General features: G+C 40.3%; 1 protein-coding gene across 1 annotated transcript in view; it reads right to left on the bottom strand.

The window, feature by feature from the left end:
• The window catches only part of smc2 (structural maintenance of chromosomes 2), a 58,716-nt gene extending 40,834 nt beyond the window's left edge, over positions 1-17,882 (bottom strand). Inside the window, exon 1 of the mRNA XM_060916568.1 lies at positions 17,548-17,882. Within this exon, the coding sequence (XP_060772551.1) occupies positions 17,548-17,715 (168 nt within the window). The 5' untranslated portion in view covers positions 17,716-17,882. The remainder of the gene's footprint in view (positions 1-17,547) is intronic.
• Between the last annotated feature and the right edge of the window lie 6,750 nt (positions 17,883-24,632).

The raw sequence follows: 24,632 nt of genomic DNA, 5'->3' as shown, positions 1-24,632 counted from the left end.
AAGCTTATCATAACATCATTTTAGGCTACAAAATGTCCGCAACTGCGGTGTTTACCAATTTCAACACTACCGGGTGCAACTATATGTTATTTAGTACATCAAGTCCTTCAAACGAACATGTAACTCAGAAACAAAAAACATTAGGATACTGTACATGGCTCATAATAAAACATCAATAGCCTATACTGCGCACATTATTTGAAGGGCATACGAATGAGCGCTCAGAGGTTGCAACGGTGACAGGAAGAGTCAGAAATAAAAGGAGGGCGGTGCAAACCTCACTGAATGGACTGTGTTTACCAATTTCAACACTACGGGGTGCAACTATGTTATTTTGTACATTAAGTCCTTCAAGCGAACATGTAACTCAGAAACAAAAAAACATTAGGTGACATACTGTACATGGCTCATAATAAAACATCAATAGCCTACTGCGCGCATTATTTGAAGGGCATACGACGAGCCTTGCGCTCCGCGAACTCGTCCACGATGCTCTGTATGTCACTGATTCAGTGATCTTTTAAGCGGTAGTCTCACGACCCGAATAGTAAACAATAAACATGGAGGACATGGAGTCGTTAGTGTTGCTGGTCTTGGTGCTGTGGCTTGTTGTCACCGACAACGCCAACAGATACTGGCAAGAGCGTATAGATGAGGCGAGGCGCATAAGGCTTCAGAAATTCTCGTAATTCTTCTTCTTCCGGGTTTGCGGTGTTTACAGATCCCAGCGTGCTCGCGGGGCGTGTGTGGGCATGTGAGGACACTCCTCCTCACCAATCAGTGCACAGGGGAGTGTCTGCTCACGCCCCCAGCCTCACTCGGCACGGCTTGGCTCGCTTCAGCCCTACTCCAAAACGGTGCGAGTTTTAGGGGCTAAGCAGGGCTGAAACGAGCTGAGTCGTGCTGGTTTTTGGCAGTCGAAACGCGAGCCGTGTCGGGCTGAAGTGAGCTGAAGCGAGCTGAAAAAGGGTAGTGGAAAAGGGCCATAACTTTTTTTTTTTCAGGAGCACACGTGCTCCTAAGTTAAAAATTTTAGGAGCACAGGGCACAAGCAGGTTTTCATTTTAAAGGTTTATTGCAGCGCAAACCTTAGACACACCAACACATAAAACGCAAAATTCAATTGAGAATGAATGAACGAATGAATGAACAAACAAATGAATAACGAACAACTGAATGAATGAACAAACAGTAGCTAAACAGAGAGCAGAGCTCAGCAGAGCTATCATCATCATCATCAAGGACAGCTCGCACCCTGGCTCCGAGTTCTTTGACTTGCTGCCCTCAGGCAGGCGTTACAGGTGCATCAAAGCACGGACCAACAGACTCATAACCACCTTGAACAATTAGCCTTTTTCACATTTACGTCACTTGCAGGGGAACTCATATCCGTTTTCAGCCTTTTGAATGGAAGAAGAGGTATACGGCGGCAACATATGTTAACAAAACTGTGTCATTCACAGATAAGATTGATAATAATATTGCGCATTGTTGTTTATCATTACGTATTGTTAGCGACCATTCCAGCCACCTATCTGCCTTGTTTTGGAAAGGAAGTTTACTGACTTTCTATGGTTGCTACTTGTTAGCCAGCAGATTAGCATGCCGCCTCTTCTTCCATTCAAAAGGCTGAAAACGGATGCGAGGTTCTTCTGCAAGTGACGTAATGTGAAAAAGGCTAATTACATGCACTGACTGATGACACTTCTGGCAGGTGCAACAATGCACCAACAAGGACCTAAAAGGACAATATTCTCACACTTACCTGATACAGTGCAATACTTATTACAGTGCAACCTCACACAGCAACTTTTTAGTTTTTATAGCTTTTGTATATTTTATATTTCTACACTTTTATATCCATACCCAATACAATGCAATACCAAATACAGTGCAATATCCTGAGTTTTGTAGCTGAACTGAGTTTCTATAACTAATGTGCAATTAACATCTGCAACTCAACACGCAAGTTGTATATATTCTTTGTTTTTCTGCTGTGTTGTGACATGCACCATTTGTATATACTGTATATTATTTGTTTTTCTGCTGTGTTGTATGTTCCCATCTAAATGTTTGCACTGGGGTGTGTGCTTTCCATCTCATTATATAATTTTCCCGCACCTTCTCCCGTCGTTCTAGCTTTCTTCACTACACTTTCTTCCTCGTCCGTTCTTTTATTCTTGTTTCCACCATCTTTGCTTTTAAAAAACGCTGTTATTCTCTGCATAGCGAATATATCTCAGCTCGGTCCGAACCAGCTCTCAGTTATCTCTCAGTTGAATGATCTGATGAATCCCTAAAAAGCACTTTTCCCACCTTATGCCACACCCACAACATACAACCGTGTGAAAGAGGGGCAATCACAGAAAGATGTGGCAGAACGGCAAAAAAAAGTAACTTTTTCACTCGCAGACCGGCCGCAGAGGTTCTTTGTCATGTCAAACAAACTCTACGGGCGCTTACGTTTTTTTCAGGTTGCAAGACAAACTTACGGCCAACGCGTGTCTTTCTCCACGAACAAAAAAAAAAAAAAAAAAGCAGCGATTTGGGAAACGCTAAAAATCGCACGGCCAAAAAATCGTACGTCCGGTTGTGACCTAGGCTTTAGGTAGGCTATCCAGCGCTAGATTTACATACTTTGCAGTTTAACGTTTGATACATTTTAGAATGTTAAACTCGTCGCGTCTGTGCTCAGTGCTTTCCTAAATTGTCGGCCGCAAGAAGCCCTCACACGAATGTGTTTTTTTTTCGTCGTTCGCATGCTGAAAAATTCGCTCGCAAATGCGAGTGAAACGTGCGCACTGTAGAGCCCTGGAGGGAGGTGCGTGTTGGTTGTCAATTTACTCCTGACGGGCCTCGTGTCTTTCGGCAAATACCGAGTGGTTTATATGACGCGCCCTAGCAGTCCTCGTTTGACTCGCCAGGTGGCTGCCAAGCAGGTAGGGTCGGGCGCGAGAAATAGTTTGTTTATCATGGTCATAAACAGTTGAAGGGTCGCAGTGTTTTTACAGGGTCGGTCGGGTATGGGCAATTCCATGTAAATGTCAACCTCACCATGCAAAAATAAAGCAACATGTAATACATCAAAACCACTCCCAGAGATATCACCTAGGCCTGTATTTTACAGATGTGAATAAGTTGAACCAATTTGTCACAAGAATTGTTCCCTTCGCCTTAATATATGTCAGTCTTTCTTTCTTATAATGTAAAACCCAAGCTAAAATCAACTTTGATCATGTACAATTCTATATTATCGCCACAAGCCACAGAAATGTATGCTAAAATCCACAAAACAGCAAAACAATAGCCATCCTAAATATTATTTAAGAACTTTGATAGTTTTAGCTGATATTTAGAGAGTTTTTCAAAGGGTTATGGTGGTTAAATTGCTGATTTTCTAAACATATGCCATGTCTATTTCAGACGCGTCACATCCATAACGGAATTTCGTCACATCCATAACGCTGACTTTTCCTTCCGAAACTCTGCATGAAATACAAAATATTTTAAACAAAGATTTTTTAATATTCACCTTGGACCCCTCTATCAAATGGATCTCTCCATTTCGACATTAGGTTTACAATTTCACAGAGTTTGATAAAAATGTACAGTCACCCAAGAAAAGTGATACTTTTTCTGTCACATCCATAACGCATCTTTTATTGGCATTTTCTGGCATGCCCTAGATGTACTATGGGAATTGTTCTTGTTCTATCACTTCTCCAGTATGGTACAGCCTTAAAATATGCAACACCTGTTTAAATACTGGGAGACAATAAAACATGCACTGGGTCATTTGTTGCCATTTTGAGTTCAAGTGTCACGTCCATAACGCTGGAATTGCTCGTAACCGGAAAACACACATTATTTTGTTTGGCCTTATTTTGCAGTTATCATGTCCACTCTTTCAGTAACTAAGTCAGCATATCAGACACTCGCTGGCCTTGCTGCGAGAACTGTGCATGCAGACAAGCATCTCAGTTTCCAAATCGGTCACTGCTTAACTCTTAGTATTCACAGTAGAAAATATCCATCATTAAAAAGCTTATGCATTTCTTTGGAAAGCAGAATTCATTTTAATAAGATCTGTTGAGTACTTTGGGAGTAACGGCAGGTTGAAGTTGGTACAACAGAGTCCGCTCACACTCTGCTCGTGGGACGTCAGGAAACTGCCAGCGCTTTTTGAGTCACAGGAAAGCAGTCAGGCTCGCTCTCTCTCTCGATCAGTTTCTGACTGGATCACTTGTGAACATCAATCAGATAACTTTTATAGGGATGTTCTCTCGCTTGCACCGTTTCTGATGAAGTATTCAGCAAAATTTTCCATCAGCTAGTTTTGACGTTATGATTCACGAGAGACTTTGAAGGTGAGTTTTCATAGCTTTACCTACTTATCTTTTCAAATCAAACTGATTCATGTAAATAAATAACTATTTTAGAATATAACGAGTTGTTTTGATGAAAATAGAGATCTTAGTGGTCGGGAATGATGTTTAAAAAAAAAAAAGTCAGAAACGCGAGTGTCAATTTCAATTCAATTAATTGGAATTGCTTACTGGATGTGGATCACACTTTTTTCAAGGTTCGCCTTGAAAGCTGTGAATATTAATCAAAATAATCATTTATATTCCTTAATATAAATGCTAGTAGGCCCGACTTTTGTTGAAAATGATAAAATACAAAAGTTCCATCCACATGCTTTGAGTATTTTGTATAGGTCTGCTACAAACATTTTGCTTAAGAAAGGATTGACACCTAAAAATCTGCGGAAAAAAAAGTTAACTGTTTAATTAATGCTTATTTATGGAGATTTTATAAATTAACACCAAGTTCTCCTTTGTGATGTACAAGCGAGTTAAGATCAGCTTTATATTGCACAAATAAAGCCGTCTGGTGAAACTTTGAAGGAGTGTACCGAGTTAACGTTTTTACACAATTAGCATAATTCGTAGTAATTAAATACAAATTTGCATAATTGTTTACTATTTTTCACATTTTTTGTTCAGTATACAACCATCTATGCTAATATCTTGAAAATAAAAAAGCTATTAAGAAAAAACATTTGATTTCATTTGTTAAATGAGGCCCATTTTGGACCATGTTATCCTAATAGAGCAGCAACTACAATTAATTAGACAGTCCATAATTATTGAGACCTTTTCAGATTTACCAATAAATTTTTTTTTTCCACAAAGGCGAGTTTCAGTTACAACAGTTATTACTGGTTAATCAATCAACTGGAAGACCCGCCTCTCGCCCTTTGATCTTGTCATCTGATGACGCAGCTCGTTACCTGAGATGGATTTTTTTTTAAGGGGGTACCAAATATAATATATACAGTTGCTGTGACAAAGTAACGTATTTTAAGTATTCTATCAAATTTATATACTAGAAAACAACGAAATATCTTGGTAATTGTAAATATAATAGTCGGTACGCTAAACGGCACAAGAGTCACCATTTTTAAAAGACCGTGACGTCAGCCCTACCCACTGCACTAGGAGAGAAGCGTGTAATCATGGCATCGGGCGCATCAAGTGAAAGCGACAGCTCTGTCGAATCATACGAAGAGATCCCGCAAAAGACACGTCTGGAGGATCATTATGCTTTCCATTGGTCCTGTTATTACACCCGAAAGCAACACACTGTGGCATTGTGTAGCCGATCACTTACAATTCATCCTACTTTCCGATTCACACGTGCTAGTCCCAACCTCAATTAGCCAACACAACTGGGCACATACATACGTCATGAGTGTTACGCAGAGAAAATGAATGTGCATTCTGATCGGATAAAATTAATATCATGGCGGGCTGTTCAAACTGAGAGAAATAGTTTGCTCGAGCTACTTTCAAAACACTAACTTTCCAACCTTAGAACAAAAAACTTTTGTAAGTCTTGAATAAGGTTCGTTAATGTGTGTTTTATTGTTATATTTACTCTATATATTGCCCTCTGTTCCCCTTTAGGCACGATCAGCAATGTGAGGAAAACCCGGACGTTATCGTCGCAGGTAAGCATGGTGGAAAGATCATGGACATGTTTTTACTGATCAAACTCACCGATATTTCATGATCTCCTTATCAAAACCTACTTTGTTTCTGACTCTTTCATTCGACAGTCGCCATTTTGTATCTAAACGCACGTTTGAGAAATCACGCGAGGTGTCGATAATAGTCACCTTCACCGGTGTCCACCATTATCGACACCCTGTGGGATTAAGGGACATTTACAGCTGTTATGGATCGATCTTTGTGTAACATTGTTGAAGTAGATGAAGTACTTTAAAAAAAATTTTTTTAAAAAGTGTTGATTTATAATTATTTTTTTCTGATCCATAACAGAATGGAATGTTGCAATAAATAGAATTAGACGAGAATTAAATTCCTAGCATAAAAAAAAAATTACATGCTTGAAATATTCAGATTTTTCTATTCCATTCGTAAATATCGACCACATATTACAATATCAGGAGACATTTTATATTTTAGTTCGAGGAATGGCATGCGACCTTTGACCTGGATTTTCATGTGGTTACAATGTCAAGTCCCCGTTGACATTTATTGATAAACGACAAAACTAGAAATTGACACCAACATTGATGAATGATTAACAAAATGTGATCTATGAAAATACTTAGAAAGTGGAACAAAAATTGACAGGCTAAACATTTAGTTCATTTGTTTACAAACATTAGAATTACTTCCTCATTTACATAAAACACCGACATTGATATATTTATATAAAAAAGAGATTTTGTACTAAAAATATAAAAAAGTCTATGTAAAACAAATTTTAAATAAAAACTGTTTTAACTTAATACCACATACCGATTAGGCCATTATTAAAAAATGTTCTGTTTCCGGTCCACCAGCCGGGTGAGTGCCGTTTGTGCGGTTGAATTTTTTTTTTTAACGCCGGTTTTTCGACATTTTTTTTCGGGTTCGTAAATCTAAAATCGAACTTGACATTTACACATTCCCAGGGCTTTCCACTAAGGCTCATACTAGCCAGCCATGACAAATAAGTAGCCAGCCGGGGGGGGAGTAAACACAAAAACTCCTGTGCACGCAGTTCCCAGGATTAAATGTATTTTCCACAGACCATTTATTTATTCACTTTACTCAAATACAAAGTAAAATGGCAGTAAATCTTCTCTCTTTTCTTGCGTATTGCATCACGAGGCGTTCCTGGCTTGTAAATCTCTTATTTTCGGTGCATGACACATTCACGCAGCTGAGCATGCTATGAATTAACAACGACAACGGTCTGCAGTGGGGCTGCACAATTACACACTCAGCCAACATTTCTCCATTTGTGTATGAAAATCCACTCCAACCACTCAGTTTGGCTTCATTTACAACCAACGGTGTCTTTTGATGCCAGCACGTAATTGAACGAGAGAAGACTGGTTTACCGGAGACAAAATAAGCGTCATCTCTGCTTCTGTTCCCTCCGATGGCCCCGACACACTACTGCCTCCGCGGAGTGCACGCGCACACCGCATGTCGGGGCCGCGGATGAGTTACTCTCCCTTGATCAACAAAGTTGGCGGGGAATTTGTGGTCATTATCGGTACAAACAGCGCGAATCACAACTTAAATGAGTGCGGTTCAGTTTGACATTGTCAGTCCGTTAGATAAACATTTTAATTTTATTAAAATCGAAAATTAATATTTAGAGCCTGTGGGCTACAAAAATAGTCATTAAAGTAGCTGGCTGTATGGCCAGCAGCCGGCGTTTGTGGAAAGCCCTGCATTCCGCGCAGAATATAGAATTGAATCAGCTCTGCGCATGCGCCATGCGACACAAAAAAAACGGCAGCCACCATGAAGGAAGGAGATCCGGAGTTTTCAAACATTTGCTTAAGTGTGAAATCGCAAAATGGTATTCTAGTGAACAACAAAATAGTAAAGATTCAGAAAAACAATCATTCAGTGATCATTTTAATAGTGTAATTTCATCCGAACTAGGCCTAACGCTCGATTTAGAACTACAAAAAGTCCGTGTGTCGGACATTTTAAGTACCTTAGTAAAAGTTTTGCAAATGTTGCAGTCAGCATTTAAAATGCTAACTTAAAGTTTTTGTACAAGTTTCAGTTGATTAAACGGTCATTTTATTAAATGTGTCTGCTTTTGTAATAAAGTACTGAAAGAAAAAGCAAACAGCATTGCGATTTCTTATCCATCCATCCATATAAAAAAAAAATCCCTCCCTCCCTACTGAATTTTTTTGCTCACCCGGTGGACATGAAACGGGTTTTTTTTAAGGATGGCCTTATTTTTATTATTTTTTTAAATTAAAAAAAAAAATCATCTGGATGTTGATAATTGTGGACCGGTGTCACGTGATCTGATACAAACCCCCCCAAGTGGAAGTTTGAGTAATTATTCATGCACAATTTACATACTGAAAGTCTTTTCTACTTTTGCAATGGCCAAAAGATCATTACGGTGCCGATAATTGTAGCCGCTGCTCAACAATTTTACAACAGTTTTCTAAAAATTAAGCCATTTCTTCAATCTTTGGTTTGTAATCTCTGAAGAATGGGTAAACATGTTTTAATTCTGTAAAAAGTTTGCTGTTCAGCATTCAGTTCTGAATTCAGTGAGACCAGTTTCAAGCAATTTGGGTTGAATTTTCACCCGATATGCCTAAACTGAGAGCTCGAACTCCTGACATCATGATGAGTTTTAGTAAAATGTACAAAATACAAGTATAGTGCACTTTAAAATACATGGATGGCACAATAAAGCATAAACTTTCCACAATTTCCATTGTGGTCCAAGTACATCAAGTTGCCAAAAAAAAGTGGGGGTAAACAAGAGAGGTGTGTGTGTGTGTGTGTGGGGAGGATATGGCATGAGCTAGAAGGTTAACTAGGACATAAAAGGATTGTGATTGCTGATAAAATTGAGTGCGTTTACATGCACATAGAGAAAATCGAATTTCTGCCGTTGCTCGACTGAAATCGAAGTTCTAAATGCCATGGAAACACATTAGCTCGGCTGAAATCGAACCGAGCTTGATTTCTCATAATCGAGCTACGCGACCGAGATTATGCGATTTTTGCCGAGCTACTTAGTGCATGTAAACCCTATTGAGCTACGTAGTCCAGCTACTTACTTCAGCACTGCCCCTTCCGGAAGTGATGAGACCACAAGCGGGAAACACAACAGCCTCGGTCGGCATGACAACGGCATGAATCTTTTCTTTTTGTGGCATTGTTTGCACTGTTAAAATTTAGCTCACTTACTGTATCACCAAATACATCTGTACAGCTGTTGCATAGCTGTGAATTGTGTACATAAACAAGTCACTGTATTTGTGTGTGTGTGTATATATAAGTGCCGTCAAGCGATTAAAATATTTAATCGCGATTAATGTCGCGACTGTCATAGTTAACTCGCGATTAATCGCAATTTAATCGCACATTTTTGTCACATGAAAAACCATTGTAATTCTCTTATCAGCATAAAAAAGTGAATGGGCTTGCTCACCGTTCGAACTACGGGGGTACTCGGGGGATCCGAGATCCCCTGAAACAGACATGAGATCCCTTGAAAACATGATTTGGGAAATGTTGGGGGGTCTCTAAAATACTGGCAAAATGATGTTTATTGACATAGCAATCGTGTGTAACGGGAAGCATTTGCATATCCGAAGTGAGCGCGCGATGGAGAGCTGCGCTCTGAGACAAGCACAAGCACCCCCCCAAGGGAAAAAAAAAGGGACCCCCCGAAAATATCAGCATAGTTCGAACACTGGTTGTACCAATGTTTTTTTTTTTTTATTGCAGAGCATAACACGTCTTGTCACAGCCACTGCAAAGTGGGGCTGGAGCCGCCGATGGGAAAACGAAACTTAAGCCGAGCACCGTGGCTCTTCGGGGGAGGGCAGAGGACTCTGGCTGTGCGGGGCGTGGCATCATGTCACAGAGCGTTAATCTCACGATAAAAAAAAATTATCGCCGTTAAAATTGAGTCAAGTTAACGCGTTAATAACGACATTTTTGACAGCACTAATATATATATATATATATATATATATATATATATATATATATATATATATATATATACATATATATATATATATATATATATATATATATATATATATATACACATATACATACACATATATATATATACATACACATACATATACACACACATACATATACACACACATACATATATACACACATACATATATACACACATACATATATACACACATACATATATACACACATACATATATACACACATACATATATATATATATATATATATATATATATACACACACACACACACACACCATCTGAAGAATGTCAATAAAAACAAAACAATTGAACTTTGTGTGTTTATTAAGACATAGGTTAAATTGTAAGCAAAAAAATATATATTTTTTTTTTGTAAGCAAAAAATGGACTTTAGAAAAATATACAATTGTGCAAAATAAAGTTGTCTTACAAAACAGTGGGGCGGCACGGTGGTGTAGTGGTTAGCGCTGTCGCCTCACAGCAAGAAGGTCCGGGTTCGAGCCCCGTGGCCGGCGAGGGCCTTTCTGTGTGGAGTTTGCATGTTCTCCCCGTGTCCGTGTGGGTTTCCTCCGGGTGCTCCGGTTTCCCCCACAGTCCAAAGACATGCAGGTTAGGTTAAATGAAGAAAAGAGATGCCGCCTTAAAAACGTTTTTAAAATCAAGGTTGGTTACCGATAATTTAATTTTTTAAAAGTTTAAGAAATAAAGTTGTAACACAGCTCAGAAAGGCAAAAGCAAACTTTTTCCTTGACATCATAAGAGATGCAAAAGGAAATAGCAAAAAACTATGGAAACACATTGACAAACTTCTTGGAAAGGAAAATCGCAAGTGTGGTAAATTAGAACTCAAAATAAACAGTAGTATTGTAGATGATAGCTTGGTTGTTGCAACTCATTTTAACGATTATTTAATAAACTCTGTGCAACAGCTAGGTCAGATATTTGGAAAAATAAGCACCTCACAAATACCCATTAGCGCTACATCCTCATTAACCTTGGCACCCACAAATCAACGGTTTTAAAGATTTTATCTACGCTTACAAATAGTAAAGCAAAAGATATCTATGGAATGGACACTACATTGATAAAAAAACAAAGAATGCATAATTACCCCTTTGACTAAATTGGTAAACCAATCTATTGATGAATGCATCTTCCCTAGTGTATTTAAAAATGCCATAGTGACACCTGGGTTTAAAGCAGGTAATGCACAAGAAGTATGCAACTATCGACCTATTAGTATTCTCCCAGCCCTTTCAAAAATATTTGAAAGGGTAGTTGTTGAACAATTAACAGACCATCTTGATTATAATAGCCTTTTACATCCAATGCAATTTGGCTTCAGGAAAAAGAAAGCACTCTACAGAAACTGCCTGTTGCTATTTCATTGAGAAAATAAAAAATTATCTTGATCAAGGAGGGGTGGTGGGAGCAATCTTCCTTGATCTTCGCAAGGCTTTCGATACAGTTAACCACGAGAAACTAATAAATAAACTAGTTAATTACGATCTGTCTGTTGACACACAAAAATGGATTAAATCTTATCTTAGTGATCGTTACCAGTGTGTGCGGGTTAATAGTGCACTTTCCTCATCCAAGGCATGTGAAATGGGGGTGCCACAGGGGTCTATTTTGGGGCCATTGCTATTTAGTATTTACATTAACAACCTCACACTTGTATGTGACCGAGTTAATATTGTAATGTATGCAGATGATACTGTATTGTATGTGCACGGTAATAATGCACCTGAGGTTGCAACTATACTTTCAAATGAAATGAAAAAGGTTGTAGAATGGCTGCATAGCTCCTGTCTTGTCTTAAACACTGATAAAACGGTATCCATGTTCTTTACAAGCAAAACCAAAATCAGAAACTATCCTGAAATCACAATCAACGGGCAAGCCATAAAGAATGTGACTGAGTTTAAATACCTAGGCATCACTCTTGACCCAACTCTTAGTTTTAAATCTCATGTAAAAAAACCTCAGTAACACACTGAAGTTCAGTCTATCAAATTTCAGATACATACGCAACTCTCTCACTACTGATGCATCTAGTTTATACTTAAATGCAATGATTATGTCTCATTTTCTATACTGCATCACAAGTTGGTCACAAGCCTGCAAAACGGTATTAAAGGAACAGTCCACCGTACTTCCATAATGAAATATGCTCTTATCTGAATTGAGACGAGCTGCTCCGTACCTCTCCGAGCTTTGCGCGACCTCCCAGTCAGTCAGGCGCAGTCAGACGCGCTGTCACTCCTGTTAGCAATGTAGCTAGGCTCAGTATGGCCAATGGTATTTTTTGGGGCTGTAGTTAGATGCGACCAAACTCTTCCGCGTTTTTCCTGTTTACATAGGTTTATATGACCAGTGATATGAAACAAGTTCAGTTACACAAATTGAAACGTAGCGATTTTCTATGCTATGGAAAGTCCGCACTATAATGACAGGCGTACTAACACCTTCTGCGCGCTTCGGCAGCGCATTGATATCTGAGCTCTGTATCAATGCGCTGCCGAAGCGCGCAGAAGGTGTTAGTACACCTGTCATTATAGTGCGGCCTTTCCATAGCATAGAAAATCGCTACGTTTCAATTTGTGTCACTGAACTTGTTTCATGTCACTGGTCATATAAACCTATGTAAACAGGAAAAACGGGGAAGAGTTTGGTCGCATCTAACTACAGCCCCAAAAAATACCATTGGCCATACTGAGCCTAGCTACATTGCTAACAGGAGTGACAGCGCGTCTGACTGACTGGGAGGTCGCGCAAAGCTCGGAGAGGTACGGAGCAGCTCGTCTCAATTCAGATAAGAGCATATTTCATTATGGAAGTACGGTGGACTGTTCCTTTAAGACCCCTCAGCTCAATTTACAAAAGTGCCATAAAGATCCATGCCAGGAGAAAACATTCTTACCACCACTGTCTTGTGCTTCGTAAATATAACATATTGAGCCTTGAAAATCTAATTAGGCATGCAAATCTCTGCCTGCTTTTTAAAATTATACATAATGATGCACCACCACCTTTGAAACAATTTATTTCTTTATGCTCAGAGGTATCAACACGTACCACTAGATCAGTGTCGAGGGGGGAATGTAGTGTCCCACTACGAAAGACTGCATTTGGTAAATCATCTTTTTCTTCTATAGCCACAAATCAGTGGAATAACCTCCCAACAGAATTAATATCCTGTACAAATTTGAAGTCTTTTTCACATTTGACAAAGAAATGGATATTATCAACTCAATTATGCATACATGGATAGAAAAGGATAGTTAGGGCATTTTATTGAATGGTGTGTGTGTGTGGGGGGGGGGGGGGGGGGGGTATGCAGATCTTGCACTTTTTAGTGTGCTTGTGGATGTGTGTAACTTATGGTGTGTGTTTGTGAGTGCGTGCGTGTGCGATTGTGAAAAATGACGGTGCTATGTATGCTTTATGAGGCTATCCACTTCTATTTTACTGGTCTAAATCACTACAAATTGCTCTAATGACAGATTTGATGACATTTCCTGTACATTTTATTTATCTTTTTATTACATCCACCTGCCAAGGGACTACAGGCGGAAATTAGCATGTACTGCTATAACCTGGTACAGACATCTGTCCTTACCACAAGGATAATGTTTAAATTTGTACACTGTCCCTTTTAAAAAAAATAAAATAAACTCTAAAACAGTCAATTTTATGTTGGTGGATGCTGTCATTTTTTTTTGCTATAACATGCCAAAAACTTCACCAAATTAATTTTTTCCATTTTTAAACTTTAATATCTTCCAAACCGCTCATCACAGAGGAGCAGTTTTAGAATACAAAAGTACACAGTATATACGGGAAGGTGTCTGTGCAATATCAAGCCTCTGTCTTTGAAATCGCACTTTCCACAGTCCTTCAAATATGCTGCCACAGAGCGTAGTGTAGAATTTCTGGGCAAATTCAAGCCCCCAGAATTCTATGATAAACCAAAAGCACACATGTAAAAGTTCATATTCTACAAGTACTGGTGCCAGATTTTGACCCTTGAAAATTTGAAGGACCTGGCTTAAATACTTTTCTAGATACAGCAATCTCAAAAGTGGCTCCACAAAAAAACTCTGCTCAAAACGGGTCCGAGGTTAGTTGCAAAAATATTTTTTTTATGACAAAACTATAAGGAGTTGGGAGCTAAAATTTGAGGCTTTTCCTATTGGGAAGTGAGTGAACCTGCTGGAATTTTTTCAGTCAAATCTGAGAGGGTCGAGTGGGGGCATTCGGAGATTTGACATGGAATGACCCATACTTTCATATAAAAAACAAAACTGGTAGAGAATATGCCCTTTAAGTCTATATTTGGAGTCTGTCTTGCCAAGGTGCAGAGACAACTTGTTTTCTACAAGCCACTCTTTGGGCAGCACGGTGGTATAGTGGTTAGCGCGGTCACCTCACAGCAAAAGGTTCTGGGTTCGAACCCAGTGGCCAGCAAGGGCCTTTCTGTCTGGAGTTTGCATGTTCTCCTTATGTCTGTGTGGGTTTCCCCAACAATCCAAAGACATGCTGTTAGGTTAATGTGGGGCGGTCTTGAGCTGAGGTGCCCTTGGGCGAAACACCTGACTGCCAACTGCTCCCCAGGTGCTGTTAGTATGGTCGCCAACTGCTCTGGGTATGTGTGTGTGTGTTCACTGCTTCAGATGGGTTATGTAAAAGGTTCCCCCAGCTGGAATGGCTTCTCGAGACCAATGCCCTCGTGCCACCTGCAGAATTCTGGGGCGAAAAAAACACCGCGAAAAAAAAAATAGACCAGAAAACCAGAGATTGGCCGTTTATTCACAGCTTTTTCACCAAAGATGAAATATTCCAAACAACCTTTTATGACATCCCAAAAAGCTGTTTATCTTTCTAAAGGCTGTGTTGTGTCTTGTGTCTGTCGAATGTGTGCGCGCGCAGATGTGTGTGTGAGCGCGCGTATGTGTGTGCAGGATGTGTGTGTGTTGTGTGTGCGCGTATGTGAATGTGTTGATATCTTGTGCCAAGTCAGCAAATCACATCTTAATTCCATCAATATGTATGTGTGTGAGTAAAACCTTGAATCAATCATAAGCAAAATATACTTGGATCAATCATAAGCAAAATATTTCATATCAACGGATGTTTAACAACTCAGCATTTACGAACGTCAAAGCGCAAGATGTTTTTACGACAATTTTAAACAAAAGACACTACAACCCCGATTCCAAAAAAGTTGGGACAAAGTACAAATTGTAAATTAAAACGGAATGCAATAATTTACAAATCTCAAAAACTGATATTGTATTCACAATAGAACATAAACAACATATCACATGTCGAAAGTGAGACATTTTGAAATTTCATGCCAAATATTGGCTCATTTGAAATTTCATGACAGCAACACATCTCAAAAAAGTTGGGACAGGGGCAATAAGAGGCTGGAAAAGTTAAAGGTACAAAAAAAGGAACAGCTGGAGGACCAAATTGCAACTCATTAGGTCAATTGGCAATAGGTTATTAACATGACTGGGTATAAAAAGAGCATCTTGGAGTGGCAGCGGCTCTCAGAAGTAAAGATGGGAAGAGGATCACCAATCCCCCTAATTCTGCACCGACAAATAGTGGAGCAATATCAGAAAGGAATTCGATAGTGTAAAATTGCAAAGAGTTTGAACATATCATCTACAGTGCATAATATCATCAAAAGATTCAGAGAATCTGGAAGAATCTCTGTGCGTAAGGGTCAAGGCCGGAAAACCATACTGGGTGCCCGTGATCTTCGGGCCCTTAGACGGCACTGCATCACATACAGGCATGCTTCTGTATTGGAAATCACAAAATGGGCTCAGGAATATTTCCAGGGAACATTATCTGTGAACACAATTCACCGTGCCATCCGCCGTTGCCAGCTAAAACTCTATAGTTCAAAGAAGAAGCCGTATCTAAACATGATCCAGAAGCGCAGACGTCTTCTCTGGGCCAAGGGTCATTTAAAATGGACTGTAGCAAAGTGGAAAACTGTTCTGTGGTCAGACGAACCAAAATTTGAAGTTCTTTATGGAAATCAGGGACGCCGTGTCATTCGGACTAAAGAGGAGAAGGACGACCCAAGTTGTTATCAGCGCTCAGTTCAGAAGCCTGCATCTCTGATGGTATGGGGTTGCATTAGTGCGTGTGGCATGGGCAGCTTACACATCTGGAAAGACACCATCAATGCTGAAAGGTATATCCAGGTTCTAGAGCAACATATGCTCCCGTCCAGACGACGTCTCTTTCAGAGAAGACCTTGCATTTTCCAACATGACAATGCCAAACCACATACTGCATCAATTACAGCATCATGGCTGCGTAGAAGAAGGGTCCGGCTACTGAACTGGCCAGCCTGCAGTCCAGATCTTTCACCCATAGAAAACATTTGGCGCATCATAAAACGGAAGATACGACAAAAAAGACCTAAGACAGCTGAGCAACTAGAATCCTACATTAGACAAGAATGGGTTAACATTCCTATCCCTAAACTTGAGCAACTTGTCTCCTCAGTCCCCAGACGTTTACAGACTGTTGTAAAGAGAAAAGGGGATGTCTCACAGTGGTAAACATGGCCTTGTCCCAACTTTTTTGAGATGTGTTGTTGTCATGAAATTTAAAATCACCTAATTTTTCTCTTTAAATGATGCATTTTCTCAGTTTAAACATTTGACATGTCATCTATGTTCTATTCTGAATAAAATATGGAATTTTGAAACTTCCACATCATTGCATTCCGTTTTTATTCACAATTTGTACTTTGTCCCAACTTTTTTGGAATCGGGGTTGTATGTTTAGTCTAGCAAGTGTCCACTGGACGAAGGTCAAGTTACACAGGAATAGTTTAAAATCACTGTTATAGTACATGTAATAGTCTAAAATAATAAAGGATCTTAAAAAGCTCTAAAATATTAAAATCATAAAGTCTTAACAATCCTAAATTACATTCTGCATTCTAAAACTATAAAACTAACTTAATGCAGCTTTAAATCTAACATTAAATCTAGCATTCAATCATTTCAATTTCAACACTGAAGAGACTGGTTAAATCTAACAATCCTAAATCACATTCTGCAGCTATAAAACTAACTTAAATCATGGCTTTAAATCCTAACAGGTTAAATGCAGAGAAAAAAATTTCACAAGTGTGTGATGAATAAAGTTGTGCTTTCTTCTTTCTCTTGGACTGATGGAAGCTCACAAGACAGACACAGCTGAACATCCACAGATACCAGAAAGGCAGAATCATCAGCATACAGCAGTAGTTTACATTTCACTGCCGAGGACATAGCATTAACAGAAATCAAAAAGAGTAAGGGACCTAATACTGATCCCTGGGGGACCCCACAGGCCAGATGAGGATGTGACGTCACCAACCTCAACAATGACAGAAAGCTTGTTTGGTATTAGCTAGCTAGCTAGCAAAAGAAATGACCACAGGCTAGCATTTGAGGCAGAAACAGGTTTAACTCACCTGTGATAAGTTGGAAATGCCGAGGAGGAAGCAGATGGAGTCGAGGATGTTGGACTTCCCGCTGCCGTTGAGGCCGGTGATGGCGTTAAAATGTGGGTCAAACCCGTTAACTTCCGTCCTCTCGGCGTAGGACTTAAAACCTTCTAATATAATAGCCTTTATATACATTTTGGACAGCTATCAAAACTGCAGTATGTTTCAAAGCAAAGGAACAACAACCCCTCAAACCTGAGAGAAAATAAAACCGACTTCTATACGAGCTTCTAGATAATTCTCCTCGCGCGAGCGCTCTCTCTCACACACAACTTGAAAATCGGCGCCAACCGCCCGTTTTTCTTCTTCGGCGGTGTTTCGGCGTGTTGAATGCGCGTGCATACTGCCACCTATCGTATTTTATTGTACATCTTCCAGGGAGCACCTCACTCTCACCTCACTTTTTTTTTTCCAGAACATGAGACATATGAAGGTTTCAGATGCAAAACCCTCTAACTCCACTTGACCACTTTTTGAGAAAAAGACCATTTTTTATCAGGCCTTTGTATTTAAGTATAGAAACCTAGATTAATTTGAAATCACAAGGGTATTAGGGGCGGCACGGTGGTGTAGTGGTTAGCGCTGTCGCCTCACAGCAAGAAGGTCCTGGGTTCGAGCCCCGGGGCTGGCGAGGGCCTTTCTGTGTGGAGTTTGCATGTTCTCCCCGTGTCCGCGTGGGTTTCCTCCGGGTGCTCCGTTTTCCCCCACAGTCCAAAGACATGCAGGTAGGTTAACTGGTGACTCTAAATTGACCGTAGGTGTGAATGTGAGTGTGCATGGTTGTCTGTGTCTATGTGTCAGCCCTGTGATGACCTGGCGACTTGTCCAGGGTGTACCCTGCCTTTCGCCCGTAGTCAGCTGGGATAGGCTCCAGCTTGCCTGCGACCCTGTAGAAGGATAAAGCGGCTAGAGATAATGAATGAATGAATGAAGGTTATTAGTTAGGGAAAACACTGTGTTAATCTCACAAATGTTACTTCAGCAAAATTACTGTTTTTAACAAATATTTTCTTTCTTTTGCGTCAAAACCAGCTAAATCCATAGGTTCTTTGTGTGCAAAAACCTCTAAATCCATTTTTTCCTTACAGACATGGGTAAGTGTTACAAAATCACCAGAGATACAACTGGAAACATTGAAAATTAGTCTGCCACACATATACAGTAGGGTGGTTGTAATAGTGATGGTGGTGTGGTTGGCACATTCATAGCTAAGTTAATGGACCTATGATCATGAGATAATCGTGTCATGTTTTTAAGCAATACCTAAATAAATACCAACACTCCTCTTCATAAATGAAGGCAAAAGGCCTGTCATGTCAACATTTAAGAAATTCGAAATCCACACAGTTTAAACAACGCCAATAGGTTTATTTTCTTCACATCAGCAGACTTTTGCTTTCCAAGCAAATGATACAAAGTACTAAACCAAATAAAATACATTGGAATAATACTGAAGTGCAATAAAAACCTGGTGTAAACAACATGAAAATCTTAACACAAATACATGTACAGTAAATGCAACAAGCAATATTCTGCCAAGAAGGGCAAGTTTAAGTTAGTAACATTAACAACATTGACACAATAACTGTAATAATAATAATAATAATAATAATAATAATTTGATGGTAAATAATATTATTTATATTATATTATTAATAATATTAATATTATTAATATTAATATTATTTTAATTATTATTAAAATAATAATAATTAATTTGATGGTCACGTCTCTTTGTCGTCTCTTCCCCTCGTCGTCAACTTGTTCTCTCCTCCGCTTAACCGGCATAATATTCAAGTGAGACAGAAGTATAGCGTCCTGTTCAACCTTATCTTTGGACGTGTATAACTGTTTTTTGAAGTAAGCCAGGTCGATCTGAGTTAAGCTTACCGCGGCGCACATCAAGCTGTTGTGATGGCAGACTATTCCATTTTCAACATTTTCGCTGCTATATCGCTTCATTTTCGCTAAATAGCGACCATGATTTTCCACAACACGACGTTTCCTCCGCCCATTCACTGTCTGGAGGACAGGTTCATTCATGCCATCGTAATTCATGTCGGTATTAGCTGCCATTTCGCAAAAATCTTCCTGTGAATAAAGTTTCCTGACGAAACTTTGTTTACAAACGTTATGGCACGCGAATCCAGGTCACGTTCTGATTGGTTGTTGAAAGTAGAGGCTTTTGCTGCTAAAGTGAAGTGGTGTTTAGAGGTTTTTGATACTAAACCGATATTTTAGACAAGACGGGGAGTGGTTTTTATGTAATTTTTTTACAAAAATATTTCAGTTACAGGTGGCACGGTGGTGTAGTGGTTAGCGCTGTCGCCTCACAGTAAGAAGGTTCTGGGTTCGAGCCCAGCGGCCAACGAGGGTCTTTCTGTGTAGAGTTTGCATGTTCTCCCCGTGTCTGCGTGGGTTTCCTCCACAGTCCAAAGACATGCAGGTTAGGTTAACTGGTGACTCTAAATTGACTGTAGGTGTGAATGTGAGTGTGAATGGTTGTCTGTGTGTCAGCCCTGTGATGACCTGGCAACCCATAGTCAGCTGGGATAGGCTCCAGCTTGCCTGCGACCCTGTTGGACAGGATAAGCGGCTACAGATAATGGATGGATGGATGGATGGATGGATGGATGGATACACCGTGGGTGGCACGGTGGTGTAGGAGTTAGCACTGTCGCCTCACAGCAAGAAGGTTCTGGGTTCGAGCCCAGGGGCCTTTCTGTGTGGAGTTTGCATGTTCTCCCCCTGTCTGCATGGGTTTCCTTCGGGTGCTCCGGTTTCCCCCACAGTTCAAAGACATGCTGTTAGGTTAACATGGGACGGCCTTGGTCCGAGGCACCTAACTCCCAACTGCTCCCCGGGTGCTGTTAGCTTGGCTGCCCACTGCTCTGGGTATATGTGTGTGTGCTCATTGCGCATGTGTGTGTTCACTGCTTCAGATGGGTTAAATGCAGAGAGGAATTTCACAAGCGTGTGATGAATAAAGTTGTTCTACTTCTTCTTGTCCCTTCAGAGGTACAACGGCTTGTCACTAGGGCAGTACCCCAGTACTCTAAGGTACTTATTTGTACCCTTTAAATACTGCTAGGGAACATATATGTACCCTTTTGGCCCTAAAAAGGTGCACATAGTTACCTTGAGGGGGTACATTAGTGTAGATTGTACCTTGGGGGAGAGAAATGCACTCGTACTGTACCACTATATTTCTGACAGTGTACCAGAACAGGTGAAGTTCTGCAAATTCTGCACAGAATATACTGTTTGTTTTAATGTCTTTTTTTTATTTCTGTAAAAAACAACTTGTTGAGTAAATTCTGTGTAGTAATTTAAATTAAACCTCCTTAATCTTGTTTATTAGAAGGGGTGGCATGGTGATCCAGTGGTTAGCATTGTCGCCTCACAGCAAGAAGGTTCTGGGTTCGAGCCCAGTGGCCGGCGGGGGCCTTTCTGTGTGGAGTTTGCATGTTCTCCCTGTGTCTGCATGGGTTTCCTCCGGTTTCCCCTACAGTCCAAAGACATGCAGTTAGGTTAACTGGCTACTCTAAATTGTCCATAGTGTGTGAACAGTTGTTTCCCAAGGCCGGAAATGGGAGGGTTGTGGCAGGAAGGGCATCTGGTGTAAAACTATGCTCCAATTAATATGGCATGTGGATCAATAGGGTCCACATGGCAGCGACCCGACACACTTAAGTGGGACAAGCTGGAAGAAGTGAGTGAGAATATTGCTTATTAGAAGAACCCAACATATTGTTTTAGTACACAAACAGGAGTTCCAGTACGAGATGAACTGGGGTATATGTGTTACGTCTTGCTGAAACAAATCTCACATGGCTCTGTTATTTTTTGGGGGATTAAAACAGATCTTACTGATTGGTGTTTCACGCAGTATGTGATTTCAAAAATCTGACTGACGTCATTAACTAGCATGTCCAAAGCGATGGCTGATTGTGTACTGGCGTCTTTTCCAACACGCATCTTTAAAGAGGATTTATAATAGCACAGGCCTAGACATTAAGCATTTACCACTGGTGGCCCACTGGGCCAGTGGAATTGAAAAGTTACTGGCCCAAATGGAAAATGTGGTGGCCCGAATGCGTGCGGTACCCGAACAACGGCTGCCATAGGCAGCCGCTGTGCTTGCACAAAGAGGGGGGTCCGGGGGCCCTCCCCCGGAAAATTTAGATTTTTCAATTCATATTCGTGCATTCTGGTGCATTTTAAGGTGAAATTAATTAAAATAAGATTATTCATATTTTGCTAACATTATTATATCTCTATTGTTTGTTCACATTCTCATCTCATTATCTCTAGCCGCTTTATCCTTCTACAGGGTCGCAGGCAAGCTGGAGCCTATCCCAGCTGACTACGGGCGAAAGGCGGGGTACACCCTGGACAAGTCGCCAGGTCATCACAGGGCTGACACATAGACACAGACAACCATTCACACTCACATTCACACCTACGGTCAATTTAGAGTCACCAGTTAACCTAACCTGCATGTCTTTGGACTGTGGGGGAAACCGGAGCACCCGGAGGAAACCCACGGGGAGAACATGCAAACTCCACACAGAAAGGCCCTCGCCGGCCACGGGACTCGAACCCGGACCTTTTTGCTGTGAGGCGACAGCGCTAACCACTACACCACCATGCCGCCCTTGTTCACATTGATATTTTATTATTTGCATTTCTTGTTCTATCAATTTCTTAGTTACATTTTTCCTTTGTTCTTGTTCTCTGTTCGTTTAACACATGCTGTTGATTACTGTTTTACATTAATTGTTTGTATAAGTTTTAGAATAAGCTAAGTTTTGCCTCACCATGCAACTAACTTGTTTATAGAATAAGCTTTGCCTGTAACCCACCCTGTATGATGTCGACATATTTTCCTTTTTTGTCATGGTTTCAACTTTGGCTCATATATTCTCAACATTGTAGATATTGAATTCTCACCACTGTAGATATTCTTATAGAAGTACAATTAACTTTTTAAATACACCTTTATATAATAGACACAAGACACACACAGGCCAGTCCTAAGTCTGGATGAAAGGTGAGGGTGGCATACTAACCCTCATCATGCTGGATTTAAATGGGCATTTTTATTGCCCATGAAGAAGTTTTATTTCTTAATTAATAAAATATCATGAGAATCATTGACAAACCATACATTTCCTGAAAGGGTGGACTTTGGGGAATAATCTAGTGAGATTTTTGCAAAGCCTTACCTGCTCGGGGGTGATTTATAACCCTAATTACCTGTTAATTAGCTAATTAACAGGTATGCTCAGGTGAGCCAAAAAGGGGTGAAATGTTGTATGTTTTTAATAAGACAAGCTTTAAACACCAAATTTTCAGGATATGTCCTTGGGGGAACTAGTAGTACATTTTTGCAAATTCAGCTCATTTGCATAAACCGTTGCCATGGCAACAGCAGATACCCTAGCAACTGGGGGTATACTGGGTTTAGCATGGTCTGGTTGTACCACAGAGGGTCAGAATAGTTATTATTTTTGTTGTAATGAACTAATGTAGACCTAGTTTGGCTATTTTGATAGATTTCATCATCTTTGGATATTTGAATAATATAATATATGGGATCAGATCTAATTTACCACATTATTTTATCTGTTCTTCTATTTCAGTCATAGCAACCAACATTTATACTTCATTCTTTAATCACTAAAAGTTGATACACGTGTAGCCGTATTTCTTGGCAGTGTATCCTGAAATTTTGATATTAATATACAAAGTCTGAACAATTTTACACCATCTGAAGCTAAAGCGCGTGTGTTGAAATGCTGTTTTACGATTTGGCGCCATATTTGGCGAGTTGTAAACCGAGCGTGACGTCGCGCGCTCTGTTTGGCTGCAGAGTTCAAAATGAAGCCGTTCGTTAACACCCGATAGTTAATTTATGCACGATCGTATTTAAACTGTTTACCTGGCCTTTGGCCAGGTTGGGGAGCGTGGAGTTTGAACATATTTCTATTTGAATTTCACCGTCTTGATGGTCTCCTTGCCGCAACAGTCTTCGTATACAAGATGCTATTTTCTCGCCAAAATGACGCTTCCGAACAGCACCGAACATCTCCGAAGATGCACGAAGACGACACACTCCTGCCGTGGAGCGGGGCGTAACGAAAACAAAGATGACGGACCTCGTATCGAAAAGGTGCATTTTATGAACAATTTCTTCACAATTCTGGGTAAAATACAAGTAATAAAATTTGTTAATTTGTATTGAAAATGTACTGGCCCGCCCGGGCCACTGTTTGGCCAAATTTAGTGGCCCGAACTGGCCCGAAAGACGTAAAAAACACCGCCGGGCCATCGGGCAAGTGCTAATGTCGAGCCCTGTAGCAGTTCTATTTTTAAGACACTTCAGTGTCAAGGCTTTCAGTCTGAGAAATTATAGTAACTGCATGATTCATTCCACTCAGATCAACATTATATATTAGTAATTTCCCAGCGGCCTGGGAAAACCCATCGGACGTCTCTGTGGTTGGATGTAACAGTCTGACAAACAGCCAAAAAAGACAACAAAGTGATTTTGGCCAAGATCTGGTTTTGCTATCCATAATATGCTCCGGCGGCGGCACGGTGGTGTAGTGGTTAGCGCTGTCGCCTCACAGCAAGAAGGTCCTGGGTTTGAGCCCCGGGGCTGGCGAGGGCCTTTCTGTGCGGAGTTTGCATGTTCTCCCCGTGTCCGCGTGGGTTTCCTCTGGGTGCTCCGGTTTCCCCCACAGTCCAAAGACATGCAGGTTAGGTTAACTGGTGACTCTAAATTGACCGTAGGTGTGAATGGTTGTCTGTGTCTATGTGTCAGCCCTGTGATGACCTGGCGACTTGTCCAGGGTGTACCCCGCCTTTCGCCCGTAGTCAGCTGGGATAGGCTCCAGCTTGCCTGCGACCCTGTAGAACAGGATAAAGCGGCTAGAGATAATGAGAGAGAGAGAGAGAGAGAGAATATGCTCCGGCAGAACTAATTTAAGAAAGTATAATTCACTGAAACATTGTAAAATAAATAAATAAATAAATCTGAAGATAAT

Source organism: Neoarius graeffei, chromosome 3 (assembly GCF_027579695.1).
Source record: "Neoarius graeffei isolate fNeoGra1 chromosome 3, fNeoGra1.pri, whole genome shotgun sequence".
Lineage (NCBI taxonomy): Eukaryota > Metazoa > Chordata > Actinopteri > Siluriformes > Ariidae > Neoarius > Neoarius graeffei.
This window is presented reverse-complemented; position numbering and strand designations above follow the sequence as displayed.